The 18656-nt window shown below is 49.4% G+C and overlaps 2 protein-coding genes across 8 annotated transcripts in view; one reads left to right on the top strand and one right to left on the bottom strand.

Annotated features, from left to right (window-relative positions):
- The window catches only part of TUT4 (terminal uridylyl transferase 4), a 210366-nt gene that overhangs the window by 189795 nt on the left and 1915 nt on the right, over positions 1 to 18656 (bottom strand). The window lies entirely within an intron of this gene.
- On the top strand, positions 1317 to 8822 carry GPX7 (glutathione peroxidase 7). The gene is given in 3 exon segments (NM_001256904.2): positions 1317 to 1489; positions 5896 to 6157; positions 8064 to 8822. Coding segments are annotated over 3 exon segments (561 nt in total). The 5' UTR covers positions 1317 to 1354; the 3' UTR covers positions 8228 to 8822.

Below are 18656 nucleotides of genomic sequence, written 5' to 3'. Positions count from 1 at the left end.
CAACGGCAAAAGGAAGACCTTTCTCTCTGTCTCTCTCTCACTGTCCACTCTGCCTGTCAAAAAATTAAATTAAATTAAAAAAAAAGAAGTGGAGCAGCCAGAAAGAAGTCAAACAGGCACTCCTCTATGGAATGTGGCTTTTTCAAGTAGCTGCCTAACCCGCTGTGCTAAAACACCAGCCCCTAATTACAAATTATTTAATGTCTGTCTCTCCCTCAATAGGGATCATGCCTATCTTGCTTATCACTGCATGAGCGTCACCCAGAGCAGAACCTGGCACAGAACAGGTGCTCAAGAAGTGTTTGCTGATTGTCTACAGGAGTGCTTAGTCTTTACAGGACACACGATCTCCCCCTTAGTTGGCTTCTTTTACACCAGCCTGGGGGTTCCTGCAGGGACTGGCACAGGGTTGGCTGCCAGCCCCATGCTTGGCACTTTGTGGGCCTCACAGGGAGAAACTGTGATTTGCTTCCCAAATACCCCATCAATGACGACCTGGGACATAGTTGCTGGTAGTGCTGTCAGTATAAAGCCTTTAGCTGTCAGCTCCTACAGGGGTAGGACTATCTTGCCCCTGTCACACCCCTGCCCAGATAGTTCCACATCTAATGAATGCGTGGATGAAGACAGTGGCATTAGGCCTGGCCATCTTAACTCATCTGGGGGGAAAAGGGCTCCTATGGGCCATTCTAGCTCCAGAGTCCCTGCCGGGTCAGCCAGGACAGTCCTAGAATCTGCACGGAGCTCTCCACTCCTGCCTCTGCCACTCCAGGTATGGATCCCAAGGGTGCCCCCTCATTAACATCCTGCTCTACAATCCCCATCCTACACTCTGCTTCCCAGGAACCCAACCCCCAGTAGGCCGCCAGCTTCTCCAAGCAGTCCGTTCCTGGAACATTCATTCAAATCCCTAAACGTGTATGCTCCATTCCGCTGTCCGTGAGTCGCATTCATTTTTCAATGGCTGGAGGGCCTAGGGACTGGAAGGCTAGCCCCGTTACACAGACGGACAAACTGAGGCCCTCAGGGGTGGAGTAACCGGCCTCAGACCAGATTTCTGTCTCTCATTCTGCACTAAGTCGCTGCCTCCTGGGGCACGCAAGAGCCCCACGAAGAAAATTCTAGCCTCAGTGGTCAGAACCTAAAAGCCTGGCTCTGGGGTCCGGGGCCCCGGGGCGCATTCCAGAGCTTTTGTAGGACCGAAGGGGAAACTGAGTTCCGGAGCCCAGTGCTCGCTGGAGGAAAAACGAGAAGGGGGCGCGTCCTGCCTCGCGGGGCCGCCTCCTCCCGCCCCCCACGCCGATTCCCCACGCCTGGTCTTTGGCCTTGCATCGCCGCCCCTCGGAAGAGAGCCATGGTGGCGGCGGTGGCGGTGGCGTGGCTGCTCCTGTGGGCCACGGCCTGCGCGCAGCAGGAGCAGGACTTCTACGACTTCAAGGTGGTCAACATCCGGGGCAAGCTGGTGTCGCTGGAGAAGTACCGCGGCTCGGTGAGTGCGTGTCCGCTGCGGGGTTGGGATGCCGCCCTGCAGGGCCTGCGGGGGGCGCCGGCGGCCTGGGGCCCTGCCGGGTGTGGCTCTGGCCGCTCAGCACCCGGACTCGGCTGGTACCAGCACCGGGGCCTTCTGTCCGCCCCGGCGCTCGGAGCTGGGAGCCAGCCGTGTCCGTCCCGCGACTACGTGGCACGGCCCCTGCGCGCAGCGAAACCCGAGACTCGCAGCCCGCGCCCACTTCGCTCCCGGCGGCCCGGGACAGCGGCGTCCGGCCCTGGCAGGCAGGCCCAGCCTTTGCCATCCGCGCGTGGGAAAAGTCACCTTAACACCGTGCGGCCTTTGCCTCTCCGTCCCGGGTTCCACGTTGGGAACTGGGCAGTTGCTGATGCGGAGTCAGTGAGAACACTGGAGAGCAATGTGCGGGGTGAGGGCGGTAGCTTTTTAGGTGCACGGGGGACCTTCCCACGGCCCATCCTGGAGAGATGGGAAGCGTTTGCACGAGGCCACGCGGCACTAGGCGGCCACCAGCCTGGAGGGGAGAGCACTCCCCTCTCCCTCCCTCCTGGCGAACTCTGTGCAAGGCAGCGCAGGGCGGAGACCCTGAGACTGAGACCCGGGAGCTCTGCAGGCGGGCTGGCTCCTCTTTACCAAGAAGGACTCAGCTCTGAGAGGCGACAGGGGGTCAGAGAGGGGCGTAGCTGGGCGCAGTCCTTGATATGAAAGTGCATTTTTGCAGGACTAAAAAGAACATTCCAGACAAAGGGAACTGTCCTAGTCCAGGCTCAGCAGCCAACAGCCAGAAGGGAGGGAGGGGTAGGCCCAGAGGGATCATGGCAGGCCTGGAGGGGCCTCTGATACTGCCCACTGCTGGCAGAGGCCGGAGTGAAGACCTCTTCCATGCTGCTTCCTAGATAGACCCGGGGACCCCTGTGGATAGACCACAGGAAAATGGAGTCAGCCTTCTCCTGGGCGCAAGGCCATCTCCAGGGAAGAAAGTATTGGAGAAAGCTTGCTGGAGTCCTGGGGACAGTCATTCCTGTCCTGACTGTCCCCGGGTGTTGTTCCACTTGAGACAACCGCGTAAAAGCTCTTAGAAAACTTCAGAGTGCTCTGTCCCAGGACAGGAGCCTCATCTAGGACTCAGGGCACCGAGCCAAGGCAAGTAGGGCCCTTTCCCATTCACACTTTTCCTTCTCTCTGTGCCGTCTCACCAGAGAGCTCCAGAGTTAGCACGGACCAGCTCTGCTGCTCATTAATTCATCGTTTATTACTGAGTGCCTACTGTATACTAGAAACCAACCCAGACCCTGGGAATACAAAGGTGAACGTAACAGTTTTCTTCTTTATTGGAACTTATCTGTGGGAGAGAGACAGTTAACAAAGAAGCGATAATAAACAAGGTGATTCTCAGTAGTAACAAGTGTTAGGACAAAAACAGTCCGGAGAAGCTGTAAATGGGGCTAAGAGTTAGGCCAAGCTAGGTCTGCTGCCTGGAAAATATGCTCATTCTGTCACCTGCACACATGTTCCAGCTCCTGTTACCTGGCTGGCATCCATGAGTAAGAGTGACATGGTTTATGCCCATGAGCTAATTAGGACTTAGACCAGTGTTGAGTATAGGTGTGCAGGTGACCACTTAGGTGTGTGCTTGTGTACCATGTGGGGTTGTATAGTGTGGCCTGCAGGTGGTATGTGTGTGTGTGAATGGTTTATTTGCTTGCTTTGTATGCTTCAGAGTCTGCTTTGTAAGTATCTATGTAAATTAAGTTAGTCTCTAAAAATCAATCGGTGGGTTGCAGGGATGGAACTAGAAGCAAGATTTCCCCACTTCCAACAGCGTGGGTAGACACACAAGGTGTGGGTTCATAAAGATAAGCAGCTTTTAATGTTCTTATCTGTAATGCTCCTGGAAGACCCCAGACTGGGGAAGAGAATGAAGAGTCCCAGTTTCTCACCAGCCAGGGCAGAACAGGGCAGATGCTGCCCACTAATGGGGGAAACTGTTCTACAGCCTCTGGCCCCAGGGAATGGGTCCTTGGGGTAGAGGCAGCATGCCGGAGTTCTGGTGCAATGTGTAGTCAGCTAGCTCAGTAGGCTCTCAGCTAGGGGTGATTTTGCCCCCCAGCCCAGGGAACACTGGATTATGCCAGGAAACATATTTGATTGTCAAGACTAGGCAGCTAGTGGGTAGAGGCCAGGGTTGCTGCCAGACATGCTACAGTGAGCAGGAGAGCCCCATGGAAAAGCAGCGTACAGCCCACAATGTCAGTAGCACTGAGGCTGAGAAACCTCTCTTGCCTGGGCCTGTCGAGTGCTCCCCTAACCCTGGGAGGTGTTCCTCTTTTTGGGCCAGCTGGTATAATCCTGACTCTTCACAAACACCAGCCAGGGAGATAGGCAGGGATGGCCAGGCATGGGGTAGGGTTTTTAATACTTTAGGAATATATAGTTAGGGGCTTACAACATAGCATCGGTGCCAAAATTCTAATTGTAGTATTAAAATCCAGGTCTATCAGCCAGCTTTATATATATTGCCTATAAGGGTTTAATAAATTAAGGGATTAGTCTAGTGATCAAAACATGAAGTATTGCTGGCAGGGAAGGGATAGAAAGGGAATGTCCTGGGGTCCTGGGGTTCTTAACAAGAAAACCTGTGTCTGCCCAGGTACCCATGCAGCTATTCCTGTGTGTGCACACTCACTCATCCCCGGACATGTCCTGAGACTTTCCCATACACCAGGCCCAGGGAGGAAGTGGATAGCTCCTGCCCTCTGTAGGTTCACATTCTAGAAGGAAGGCTGACATATATACAGGCAACTACAGAGTACAGTGATAAGTGCAGATTAACTAAGCCAAAAATTAAGCCCAGGTCTGCCTTTCTGTTCCTCCACATCACCCCCTGGTGTGTGCCTCTCACTGGGAATGTGTTATGTGTGTGTAAATGTGTGTGATCCATATTTGCTAATGTGTGTTTATGGATGTGCTTACCCATTAATAGATTTCATGTACTTATGCTTACAAGTGTTCATGTATGTGGTGCACATCTGGAAGCCCCTGCATGCTTGATTTCATGTGTGCCTGTGTGCATGTGTTTGTGCATAGGTGGGAGCATTGTACACACATTCACATATGTACAGAGTGTTCTTGTATTTGTAAGAGAGCATTGATGGCCAGAAGAGTCACATATGAGATTATCTCAAAAAGTTTATGGGAAATGGAATTAAAAGGTTTTCTTGGGGGGCAAGTGTTTGGGGCAGCAGCTAAGATGCCCACATCCCTGAATAGAGTGCTTGGGTTTAAGCCCTAGCTCCAGTCCCAATTCTAGCTTCCTGCTAATGTGTACCCTCTGAGAAAGCAGATGATAGCTCAAGTAGTTGGGTCTCTGCTGCCCATTTGGGAGACTTGGATGGAATTCCTAGCTCCCAGCTTTGGTCTGGCTGAGTCCTGTCTGCTGGGGGCTTTGGGGAATAAACCAGCAGATGGGAGCTATCTCTCTACCTCTTCCTCTATGCCTCTGTCTCTCTCTGCTTCTAAAATAATTTTTTAAAAGTTCATAGAAAATTTATTTATGCAAAAATTATGCATGGGTTTCATTTTTTGCACAAAAATAAACTTTAAAAAATTAAAAGCACAGTTTATTAATTAATCAAATTTTGAAAGGCAGAAAGACAGAGAGAAAGAGACTTCCATTCATTGGTTCACTTCCCAAATGCTGGCAAGAGGGCTGGGCTGAGGCCAGGAGCTTAGAACTCAATCTGGGTCTCCCACGTGGGTAACAGAGACCCAGCTACTTGAGCCATTACCTACTGCCTCCCAGGGTGTACATTAGCAGGAAGCCAGATCAGATGTGGAGGAGCCAGGACTAGAAACAGGCATTTGGATATGGGATAGGAGTGGCTCAAGTTGCAACTTCACTGCTGTGCCAAATGCCTACTTTTATTCCATTTTCCCATAAACTTTTGGAAGTACTTTTTTTTTTAAGGATATAATTTATTTGAAAGGCAGAGTGACAGACAGAGACAGAGACAGACAGAAAGAAAGATCTTCCATCTGCTGGTTTATTCCCCAAATGGCCACAATGGCCAGGGCTGGGCCAGGCCAAATCCAAGAAATGCCATCGAGGTCGCAGAGGTGAGTGGCAGAACCACAAGCACTCAGGCCATCTGCTGCTGCTTTCCCAGATGCATTAGCAGGGAGCTGGCTCAGAAGCACAGCATCCCAAACTCGAACTGGTGCTCCGATATGGCATGCTGGGTCACAGGCAGTGGTTCAAGCCGCCACACCACAGCAATGGCCCCTGAAGGAGCTTCCTCTGTGGGCACGTCAGGGCTTGTACAAGCGCCTGCCTCTCACTGCACTGTGCACATGTCTGAGCTTCACCTGGGTGTTTGTTTATTTATTAGGTGTCTCTGGTGGTGAACGTGGCCAGCGAGTGTGGCTTCACAGAGCAGAACTACCGAGATCTGCAGCAGCTGCAGAGGGACCTGGGTCCCCGCCACTTCAACGTGCTCGCCTTCCCCTGCAACCAGTTTGGCCAACAGGAGCCGGACAGCAACAAGGAGATCGAGAGCTTTGCCCGCCGCACCTACGGGGTCTCTTTCCCCATGTTTAGCAAGGTCGCGGTCACTGGCACTGGTGCCCACCCCGCCTTCAAGTACCTGATAGGTGAGTCCTGGTCCCTGGTCCCTCAACTGGCCGAGGGTGCAGCTCCCTGGGCAGCAGAAGCCGCTGGCTGGCTGGCTGCCTGGGGCCCCTGCCCCTAGGAAACCCAGCACAAAGGTTTGAGGAGAATGCAGGTAGACATGAGCGGAGGGTTAAGAAGTCTGCACACCTGCTGCCTCCAAGCCCTCCCTCCAAGTTACTCCGGTACACTTCTCTGGGATCCTGTTTTCCCAGGCAGGGGGCTCCTGGAAGGAGACGAGGCCCTCACACGTAGCCTTGTGTAAATTAGCTGAGTTTGTGTGGGAAAAAAAATCAAGGCGCAGACAGGGGTGCTGCATGCGTGGGGAAGGCTGACCAAGATGGCTGACAGGAGGCTCCTACCCTGAGTCAAAGGCCGGGTTTGGAGGCCGTGGGAAGGAAACCTTTTGAGCTAAAAGACCAGATCTTCATATTTCTGGGATAGTTCCCTTCTCCAGCCCCGGAATAGGGTCCTTCTGCTCCTGTTTTCTCCCTGGGGCCTTCCGCATCCTTTAGAGCTCAATCTGCCTCCTCCAGGTTTCTGGATGCCTTTGTACCACTCACCACCTCACCACCCCACAACCCTCTCATGGAAAGGGGTACACGAACAGCACTGTATTTTTTTTAAGATGCTTTTTTTTTTTTTTTTTTTTTTTTTTGACAGGCAGAGTGGACAGTGAGAGAGAGAGAGAGACAGACAGAGAGAAAGTTCTTCCGGTCTTCCTTTTTCCGTTGGTTCATTCCCAATGGCCGCTGCGGCCAGCGCGCTGAGGCCAGCGTACTGCGCTGATCCGAAGGCAGGAGGCAGGTGCTTCTCCTGGTCATCCATGCGGGTGCAGGGCCCAAGCACTTGGGCCATCCTCCACTGCCCTCCCAGGCCACAGCAGAAAGCTGGACTGGAAGAGGAGCAACTGGGACAGAATCCAGCGCCCCGACCGGGACTAGAACCCGGGGTGCCGGTGCCACAGGCGGAGGATTAGCCTATTGAGCCGCCGTACCAGTGGGAACAGCACTGTATTACAGCAAACAGAAGGCCCCTCACTGAGGCAGATCTGCGCATCCCTCTGTGGGTCCTCCAATGTTTGCCTTTTCCCCTTTGGGTTTTTATTAGTTCTTTCCCAGTTACCATAGTTAGAGATCAAACCCGGCTTTGCTTTAGAAGCACCCAGGGAGCTCTTAAAAATACATCAGTGTGGTGCAGCAGGTTAAGCTGCTGCCTGCTGCACTAGCAGTTCATATTGGAGTGCCAGTGTGTGTCCCAGCTGCTCTGCGTCTGATCCAGCTCCCTGCTCATACGCCTGGGAAGGCAGTGGAAGATGGATCAATTACTTGGGTCCCTGCCACCCATGTGGGAGACCCAGTGGAGTTCCTGGCCCCTGTCTTTGGCCCAGGCCAGCTCTGGTTATTGTGGACTTGTGCAGAGTGAACCAGCAAAAAGAAGATCTCTCTCTCTCTCTCTCTCTCTTTGTTCTGCATAAGCCTGAGACCCACTGAAGCAAGGGCTGAGAATCTGTTTATTTTAGCACCTCCCTTCTTCCCACTTACTCTGACACAATCACCCCATGGATGAACACTTGGATATCATTAAAGTTTAATTATAGAATAGGGTGTACTGTTCAGTAACTTGAGGTCCTTAATAAAGGAGGATTTGATGCTGCTTCATCAAGCACTTGGCAGGACCCTAAAGCAGTCGTGTGCAGCCGTGGCTGTACACTGGAGTCTCCTGGAAAGCTTTTGGAAAATACTGAAAATACTGATGCCTGAATCTTGAACTCAGTGACTCTGATTTAAATGGTCTTGGGTATGGCCTGGGCATCAGAACTGTTCCACCAATTCCAGGAGCAGGTACCCAGGGAAAAACACTTCATTCTCCTTCTTCCTTTTTCTCTAGAGACTTCTGGGAAGGAGCCTACATGGAACTTCTGGAAGTACCTGGTGGCCCCGGATGGGAAGGTGATCGGGGCGTGGGACCCGACGGTGCCGGTGGAGGAGATCAGGCCCCAGATCACCGCGCTTGTGAGGAAGCTCATCCTGCGGAATCGAGAAGACTTGTAGCCCTGTACCCTCGGCTGCCACCGCCTGTGCAGCTGTGACCAGAGAAAACTCGAAGGTGCTTCAGAGGGAGAGACCACGGCCTCTCCTTCATTCCCTCGTATCCCACCCACCCCATCAATCTTACAGGGGAGGAGTGCTGGTGTTCTGATGATTTGAATCTTAGAGCAACCAATAGGAACCCTGGCCAGTGAGAGCTCTGGACCAGTGAATCACCAGCCACTAAACTTCTGGCCAGTGAAGATTCGTGGAAAACAGAAGTGTATCAAGCAACCGTCTGTAAAACGGGGCCAGTTCCTACCTCACAGGGCTGTTGTGGGGATTAGGATGGAATCCCTGTGGAAGCACCAGGGCAGTGCTAACTAAATAGGAGGCATTCAAAAGGGTTTTTTGCATATAAACCAAAAAACAACTTGTGATCAATAAAAACTTGCACCCAACATGAATTTCCAATGGGTATCCAAGAAAAAAATTTACTCATTGTCTTTCTTTCTGTGTGTGTGTGTGTGTGTTTTTCTTAAATTATATAAGATGCAAGCTCATTGTAAAAATCCAAAAAAATACAGAATGCCATAAAATAAAAATGGAAGTATACCCTTATTTTCTATACTCTCACTTTCTAGAAGTAAATACTCTGCAATTTGGTATGAAGACTTTCAGGATTCTTTAAAATCAAGCCAGTCAGTATTACCCAATAAACACTTATTGACCAAAAGTATACTACAATAAAAGATATTCAAAGGAGGCCAGTGTTGTGGCACAGCAGGTTAAGCTGCTGTCTGTGACACTGGAATCCCACATGGGCGCTGGTTCAAGTCCCAACTGTTTTGCTTCCAATCCAGCTCCCTGCAATGTGTCTGGGAAAGCAGTGGAAGATGACCCAAGTGCATGGGCCCCTGCACCCATGTGGGAGACCAGGATGGAGTTCCAGGATCCTGGTTCAGCCTTGCCCAGCCTTCACTGTTGAAGCCATTTGGGGAGTGAACCAAGAGATGGTAGATATGTGTGTATGTGTCTCCTCAATCCTCCCCCACCAATCTCTATAACTGCCGTTCAAAGAAAGAAATAGATCTGTTAAAAAAAATATATTGGAAGCCAGTGCTTGGCATAGTAAATTAAGCCTATGCCTGTTCTGACCCAGCTCTCTGCTATGGCCTGGGAAAGTAGAATAAGGCCCAACTGCTTGGGCTCCTGCACCCACGTGGGAGACCTGGAAGAAGTTCCTGCTCCTGGCTCCGGATGGGCCCACCTTCAGCCACTGTGGCCATCTGGAGAGTGAACCAGCAGATGGAAGACCTCTCTGTAACTCTGCCTCTCAAATAAATAATCTTAAAAATTATATGAATAGATAAGTCATGAAAGAATATAGATCAACAATAAATACATGAAAACATGTTCGGCCTCATCTAAGTTGGAAGTAATGTTTAAATTATATCTACTACTGGTAAGGATGTGAGCAAATGGCATTCACATAAACTGTTGGACAATAAAGTGGCACACATTTTTGGCAATATCTTTTGAGACAAAATGTTTGTACCCTCTTACCCATCATTTCCCCTTCTAGAAACGTGTTTTTGTATCCAGATGCAGACCCTGTCGTTCTTCCTGGGGGTCCTAGGGTGGTAGCTTTTCTCACTCCATATTCTCTTCCACAGCCACCTCATTTTGTCTCAGGGTTTTGACCATCTGTACCCTGATGATGCCCAGATCTCTCCCTTGTGTCTTCCCTGGACTCCTACCCACCTGCCTACTGGGCACCTTTATTAACACCTCAATTCAGCACATCCAGAACTGAAATCATCACCTCTCCCTGACACACCTGCTTGCCCTTCCACGCAGCCCCCGCTCCCCGAGTCTTCCCCTTCACACACGCATCCTCAGCACAGTGCCAGGCTCTGAGCAAATTACACTGAGCTGTGTAGTAAGCATTTTGAGCACCAGCTCCCTGCCTGTCCCTGGCTTGCCCCTCTCTGAAGAAACCAAAGATCATATGCAAACTGTCCCTAGGAATGTAAAGTCCAGCAGAGGGCTTTATACTCCAAACTAGACCTGAATTACTATAGACGATACCAGCTTTCTGCTATTCCTGAGTGCCCTCTAGCACATGCTAGAATACCCTACGAAAAATATCACTTAGGGACCAGTGCTGTGCTGTAGCAGGTTAAGCTGCTGCCAGCAGCGCTGCCATCCCATATGGGCATCAGTTCAAATCCTGGTTGCTCCACTTCCAATCCAGCTCCCTGTTAATGTGCCTGCTAATGCCAAGTGCTTGGGCCCCTGCCAAAATGTGGGAGACCCAGAGGAGCTCCTGGTTCATGCTTTGGCCTGGCCCAGACCTGGCCACTGCAGCCGCTTGGGAAGTGAACCAGAGGATGGAAGATCTCTTTCTCTTTCTCTCTCTCTCTCTCTCTCTCTCTCTCTCTCTCTCCGCCCCCCTTCTCCTTCTCCCTCTCCCTCTCTTTGTAACTCTGCCTTTCAAATAAATAAATAAATCCTAAAAAAGAAAGATGTTAGTAAAAATCAAATATTAACCATTCAAGTGTTAGCTGATAACCAAGGGATTAATTTAAAAACAAGATGTTAGTAGATACTGGCTAACCAATGACTAAGGTGATAGTTGGCAAGGATTTAATTGATTTTTTCCCTCTTTTAAAAAATATTTATGTTATTTATTTGAAAGAGTTACAGAGGGAGAAGGGGAGAGAGAGAGAGAGAGAATCTTCTATCCTCTGGTTCACTCCCCAAATAGCTGCAACAGCCAAGACTGGGTCAGGTCAAAGCCAGGAGCCAGGAGCCAAGAGCTTTATCCAGGTCTTACACATGGGTACAAGGACCCACAGACTTGGAACATCTTCCACTGCTTTCTCAGGTTCATTAGCAGGGAGCTGGATCAGAAGTGGACAGCTGTGGGGCTAGCATTGTGGCACAGCAGGTTAAGCTGCCACCTGCAATGCCAGCATCCTATATGGGATGTGTCCCAGCTGCTCTACTTCCGATCCAGCTCCCCACTAATGTGCCTGGAAAAGCAACAGAAAATGGCCTAGGTGCTCGGGCCCCTGAACTCATGTGGGAGACCTGGATAAAGTGCCTGGCCCCTGGCTTTAGCCTGGCCCAGTGCTGGCTGTTGTGGTTACCTGGGGAGTAAACCAGCAGATGAAAGATATCTCTTTCTCTCTTTCTCCAGAAAGAGAGAGAGAAACTGTAACTTTCAAAATAAATAAATAAATCTTTGCTAAAAAAAAATAATACTGGATGGCGCTAGTGTTATGGCATAGTGGGTGAAGCTGCCACCTGCAGTGCTGGCATCCCATATGGGTGCCAGTTTGAGTCCCGGCTGCTCCACTTCTGATCGAGCTCTCTGCTATGGCCTGGGAGGGCAGTGGAAGATGGCCCAAGTCCTTGGGCCCCTGCAACCACGTGGGAGACCCAGAGGTAGCTCCTGTGTCCTAGCTTCGGATTGGCCCAGCTCTGGCTGTTGTGGCCATTTGGGGAGTGAACCAGCAGATGGAAGACCTCTCTCTCTCTCTCTCTCTCTGCCTCTGCCTCTCTAAACTCTGCCTTTCAAATAAATAAATAAATCTTAAAAAAAAAAAAATATTGAGCTGCGGCTCAACAGGCTAATCCTCTGCCTGCGGCGCCGGCACACCAGGTTCTAGTCCCAGTCGGAGCGCCAGATTCTGTCCCGGTTGCTCCTCTTCCAGTCCAGCTCTCTTATGTGGCCCGGGAAGGCAGTGGAGGATGGCCCAAGTGCTTGGGCTCCTGCACCTGCATGGGAGACCAGGAGAAGCACCTGGCTCCTGGCTTCGGATCAGCGCGGTGCGCCGGCTGCAGTGCGCAGGCCGCAGCGGCCATTGAGGGGTGAACCAACGGAAATGGAAGACCTTTCTCTCTGTCTCTCTTTCTCACTGTCCACTCTGCCTGTCAAATATATATATATATATATATATATATATATATATACACACACATATATATTGGAACTGCCAGAGCCCATATGAGATGCTAGCTTTAGAGGCAGCTTAACCTGCTGCGCCACAACACCAGCTCCAGCTAACATCTTAATTATCTTCCAATACCTTACTTATAAACCAAACACTTTATTTACTAGGTTATATCTTATCACTTAGTAGTTTAGCTATTTTCTAAGCCTTAATTATTAATCAGTATTTTAGTTATCTTCTTAAATCTTGTTACTGAATTTCAGCAATCTGTCACTGGCTTAGACTATAGTAGTCCCCTATTATTCATGGGGGTTTGTGCCCAGGCCCTCAGGGGATGCCCAAAACTGAAGCAAGTAGCAAATATGTATATATATGATTTGCTACTTGCTTCAGTATATATATATATATATACACACACACTAATAATAATAATAAAGTAGAACAATCCTAACAATGCACTAATTAAAGTTATGTAAATATGGTCTCTCAACTGCCATGGGGCAGGTAGCATATTTTCATAGATTCACTGGAACAGAGTCAATTCATGTTTTGGCCTGAACAAAGTGGGATGGCAGTAGGCTTCATTGTGTTATTCAGAACAGTGTTTTAAAACTTATGAAGGGGCCAGTGTTGTGGCATAATACTGTAGGTTGCCTCTTATAATGCTGGCATCCCATAGAGAATGCTGGTTTGAGTCCTGGCTGCTCTTCTTCCAACCTAGGATCCTGCTAATGGCTCCTGGCTTTAGCCTGGACCAGCCCTGGGTGTTGTAGCCATCTGGGCAGTGAACGAGTGGATAGAGGATCTCTCTCTGTAACTCTACCTTTTAAATAAATAAATCTTCTTAAATTAAAAATTTAAAAAACAGAAAATCAACATGACATTGGTCTGAGCAATGATTCTTTTTTATTTGACCCCAAAAGTCCTGACAACAAAACAAAAATAATCAGGGGCTGGTGTGGGGTAGCAGATAAAGCCACTGCCTGCAAAGCTGGCATCCCATATGGGCACCAATTCGAGTCACAACTGTTCAACTTCCATTCCAGGTCCCTTATGGCCTGTGAAAAGCAGCAGAAAATGGCCCAAGTGCCTGTGCCCCTGCCACCCACATGAGAAACCTGGATGACGCTCCAACCTCCTGGCTTTGGCCTGGCCCAGTGCCAGCTACTGCAGCCATCTGGGAGTGAAACAGTAGATGGAAGATCCCTATCTATCTATCTATCTATCTATCTCCCTTTCTATAACTCTAACTTTCAAAATTAATAAAAATAAATCTTTAAAAGAAATAGGCCGGCGCCGCGGCTCACTAGGTTAATCCTCCGCCTTGCGGCACTGGCACACCGGGTTCTAGTCCCGGTCGGGGCACTGGATTCTGTCCCGGTTGCCCCTCTTCCAGGCCAGCCCTTTGCTGTGGCCAGGGAGTGCAGTGGAGGATGGCCCAAGTGCTTGGGCCCTGCACCCCATGGGAGACCAGGATAAGCACCTGGCTCCTGACTCCTGCCATCGGATCAGCGCGGTGCGCCGGCCGCAGCGCGCCGGCCGCGGCGGCCATTGGAGGGTGAACCAACGGCAAAGGAAGACCTTTCTCTCTGTCTCTCTCTCTCACTGTCCAATCTGCCTGTCAAAAATAAATAAATAAATAAATAAATAAATAAATAAATAAATAAAAAATAAAAGAAATAGACAAATGGAATTAAAAAGCTCCTGCATTGCAAAGAAAACAGCAGAGTGAATAGACAATCTATAGATTAGAGAAACTACTTGCAAACCAAACATCTGACGAAATTCATTGCCAAAATATACAAGGAATTCAAGCAACTCAATGGTAAGAAAACAAATAACCTGAATAGACATTTCTCAAAAGGTGACTCACAAGCAGCCAATAAACAAATGAAAAAAAGTTCAATACCACTAACCAGCCAGGGAAATGCAAATTAAAACCACAATGAGATATCACCTTTCACCTGTCCAAATGGCTACTGTCAAAATGACAAAAGATAGCAAGTGTTGGTGAGTGTGTGCAGAAAAGGAATCCCTTGTTCACTATCGGTGGTAATATAAGTTAGTACAGCCGTTACAGAAAACCGTATGAAGGTTCCTCCAAAGTTGAAAACTGAAGCACCACATGCTTCCTCAGTCCCACCTCTGGGTGTACTCACATAGCCCAGGGGTTTGCAATCTGCATGTTGAGGAGGTGTGTGCAGGTCCATGTCCATTACCGCACTGTTCACAACCGTCAAGTCATGGAACCACCCTGAGAGCCCACCCACACTTAGGATACAGCGATATATGCAAGGGAACACCATTCAGCCTTTAAAAAGAAGCGAGTGCTGCCATTTGCAATAGCTTGAATGATACTCCTGCCCTGTGGAAGACACTGTGCTGAGGGAACTGCGTCAGGCACAGCAAACAGGACAGGATCTCACTTCCACGTAGAATCTAAAGCAACCAAATCAGACGCATAGAACAGAACAGCCGCTCAAAGAGGCTGGGGACTGGAGGAATGGGAAAACACTGGTCAAAGAGCACAAAGCTTCAGTTAGCCAGGGTGACAAGTTTTCTGGGATCCTTCACACATCAGGGTAACTATAGTTAATACGAATGTATCATCTATTTCAACATTGCTAAGAGCACATTTTAAATGTTCTCACCACAAAACAATGACACAGGAAACCCGTGAAAACCTAAAAGGAGATGGTGGCCGCAGAAGAGTAAGACGAGCCCAGCTGGCAGTGAGAGCCCTGCACCAGGTCACAATTCCTCCCTGTTTGATGTTCCACCAAGGCCAGAGAGATGCGGTTTTCTCAGGATGACACACAGGATCCTCCGTCTAGAAAGGAAGGGAAAGAATCCTTCCTGGGCTGGCATTCAGTGGGAGCCAGTGCCCTTGGGGTCACTTGCTTCTCCAGCTGTGGTCAACTATGAGTGGGGACCTGAACTTGGCCAGGGGCTGACAAGGCTGCCGTGCAGCTCAGCCCAGCCCGAGAGAGGCCAGGGAGCCATGGCAGGCCATAGCGGACCATTGATTTAAGCGTGACCTTGAGTGAAGGGCCATGGTGTTCACCTCCATTGCCTGCAGCCACTGAGCTTCCCTGTTGCCAACTACGGTGGGGATTTCTTTCCAGACCCTCCCACAGCAGCAAGACTCTCCCCTGCCCCAGTGGGCCCTGTTCAGAGCACTCTGTGGATGGACTTCCTGACGAGGCTAGCCCAGGGGCAGACTTCACCCCCTTCAACTGCAGGAATGCTCGTGACTGCTCCAGCAAAGAGAGGGTGGGTGACTGCAACTTACTGGTCATGTATCTGCAGCCAAGTGATTTAACCACTCTGGGTCTGTTTTCCTATCCATAATGCAGGCATTCAATGTGTGTGTGCGTAGGTGTGTATCTGGGAGACTCCATATCACCATTTTTAAATTAAGATTTATTTATTTGTTTGAAAGTCAGAGGAGGGGCTGGCACTGTGGCACACCGGGTTAACACCCTGGCCTGAAGCACTGGCATCCCATATGGGTGCCGGTTCAAGACCCGGCTGCTCCACTTCCAATCCAGCTCTCTGCTGTAGCCTGGGAAAGCAGTAGAAGATGGCCCAAGTCCTTGTCCCAAGTCCCTGCACCCACATGGGAGACCTGGAGGAAGCTCCAGGCTCCTGGCTTCGGATCGGTGCAGCTCTGGCAGTTGAGGCCAATTGGGGAGTGAACCATCAGATGGAAGACCTTTCTTTATCTCTCTCTCTCTCTCTCTCTCTCTCCTCTCTCTGTGAAACTCTGACTTTCAAATAAATAAATAAATAATCTTAAGAAAGAGAAAGAAAGAAAGAAAGAAAGAAAGAAAGAAAGAAAGAAAGAAAGAAAGAAAGAAAGAAAGAAAGAAAGAGAGAGAGAGAGAGAGAGGGAGGAAGGAAGGAAGGAAGAAAGAAAGTCAGAGGAACAGAAGGCGGGGAGTATATCTTCCATCCACTGGATCATTCCCCTGATGGCTTCAACGAATAGCCAGGGTTGAACCAAGCTGAAACCAGGAGCCAGGAGCTTCATCTGGTCTCCCACGTGGGTATTATTGGGAGCCCAACATATTAATAGCTATTCCTGTGTGGACAATTTTCATTTTTCTTTTGGCTTTTCTACCTTTGTAATTTGTCATTTTATAATAAACATGTTGTGTTTTACCTTTAAAAATTTCTTAATGGAGGCCGGCGCCGCGGCTCACTAGGCTAATCCTCCGCCTTGCGGCGCCAGCACACCGGGTTCTAGTCCCGGTCGGGGCGCCGGATTCTGTCCCGGTTGCCCCTCTTCCAGGCCAGCTCTCTGCTGTGGCCAGGGAGTGCAGTGGAGGATGGCCCAGGTGCTTGGGCCCTGCACCCCATGGGAGACCAGGAAAAGCACCTGGCTCCTGGCTCCTGCCATCGGATCAGCGCGGTGCGCCGGCCGCAGTGCACCGGCCGCGGCGGCCATTGGAGGGTGAACCAACGGCAAAGGAAGACCTTTCTCTCTGTCTCTCTCTCTGTCCACTCTGCCTGTCAAAAAAAAAAAAAAAAAAATTTTTTTTTCTTAATGGAGGGCCAGAGTTGTGGTGTATTGGGTTAAGCTACAGCCTACAATGCCAGCATCCCATATGGGTACCATTTTAAGTCCTGGCTGTTCCACTTATGATCCAGTTCTCTGCTAATGTGCCTTGGAAAGCAGAAGAAGATGGGCCAAGTGCTTGGGCCCCTGGACCCACATGGGAGACCCGGATAGAGCTCCTGGCTCCTGACTTCTGATGGGCCCAGCTCCAGCTGTTGCGGCCATTTGGAGAGTGAACTAGCAGATGGAAGACCTCTCTCTCTCTCTCTCTCTCTCTCTCTCTTTCTCTCTCATTCTCCCTCTCTCTGTAGCTCTTCCTTTCAACCAAAATAGATAAATCTTTAAAGAGACAGAGAGAAAGAGGGGAAAAAAATGAAGGGAGGACATTATTTAAAAAAAAAATTTCTTAAGGGTAGAGCAGTACCCTTTAATCCTCACAACAGTGCAGGACTGTTGTGAGGATTAAAGGAGACAATTCCAGCAAGCACAGAGTACAATTTCTGGTTCAGTGTGTTCTCCAGAAACAGGAGTCTCCCAGCCCAGCCCTTCCTCCTGGACTTTCCCTCCCTTCTGGTGTTGAAGATTCTGGCCCCAGGCCTCAGCAGGGGAGGGAAAAGGAGGCAGTACAGGGCTCTGGCCAGTTACTGCCTGTGTGGCTTTGGGTAAATCACTTCACTTCTGAGCCTCAGTTACCTTGCCTGCAAAGTGGGAAGACTGACAGTTCCCGAAAGGAAGTTTACAAGAACCTCATGATGTACAGGAAGGAAAATGGCCTGGCACACAAGAGGTCTGCAATAAATGCCCACAGACAACATACCGAAGAAATAGCATTGAAGCAGAAGCTAGGGGTGGGCATTTAGCCTAGCAGTTAAGGCACAGACAGCTCATGTCAGTGCCTGCGTTTGACATCAGCTTTAGTTCCTGATACCAGCTTCCTGCTAATTAGATCTTGAGAGGCAGCGCGATGGCTCCAGTAATTGGAACCTGTCACCCACATGAGATGGAGTTCCCAGCTCCTGATTTATGTCCAGCCCAGTCGTGGCATCTGGGGAGTGAACCAGTGGACTGGTGCTCTTTCTCTGTTTATGTGTCTCTCTGTATCTCTGCCTATAAACTGAATAATAAATTAATTTTCATAATAAACAAAGTAGGAGTTAAGCTGCAGAAGCTAGAGAATTTTAACACTAGGTCCACAGAGCCCAAGAGGTCCATAAGGAATACAAGATCTATGAACTTGGAAGGGAAAAACTGTCTTTATATCACTAACTGAAATTTAGTATTTCCTTCTATTATGCATATAAGCAAAAAATAAAAATAAACCCCCAAACCAAAAAGCAAAACGTACCCACAGCAGTATTAGTACTATCTATAATTTTGTCACCAACAGAAATTATGAGTACTTTTATACTATATTAGATACATCTTGAAATATTATTTATTCTCTGGCCGGCGCCACGGCTCACTAGGCTAATCCTCTGCCTGCAGCACCGGCACCCTGGGTTCTAGTCCCGGTTGCTCCTCTTCCAGTCCAGCTCTCTGCTGTGGCCCAAGGCAGTGGAGGATGGCCCAAGTGCTTGGGCCCTGCACCCGCATGGGAGACCAGGAGGAAGCACCTGGCTCCTGGCTTCGGATCGGCGCAGCACGCCGGCTGTAGTGGCCATTTGAGAGGTGAACCAACGGAAGGAAGACCTTTCTCTCTGTCTCTCTCTCTCTCTCTCCCACTAACTCTGCCTGTCCAAATATATATATATAAATATATGTATGTATATATATTATTTATTCTCATTCACTACCTCAAAGTTATAGTAAAAGATCCATCTCTAGATCTTATTATTTGACACTGTTGAAAGTGTAAGATGAAATCAAGATTCAATTTAATCGGTGCCCTTTGGAATTTTGAATGAGTTATTTTGGTGGATGAAAGCATTAT

The sequence above is a fragment of the Oryctolagus cuniculus genome, chromosome 7 (genome assembly GCF_051225735.1).
Source record: "Oryctolagus cuniculus isolate XC-2025 breed Fujian yellow rabbit chromosome 7, ASM5122573v1, whole genome shotgun sequence".
Taxonomy (NCBI): domain Eukaryota; kingdom Metazoa; phylum Chordata; class Mammalia; order Lagomorpha; family Leporidae; genus Oryctolagus; species Oryctolagus cuniculus.
This window is presented reverse-complemented; position numbering and strand designations above follow the sequence as displayed.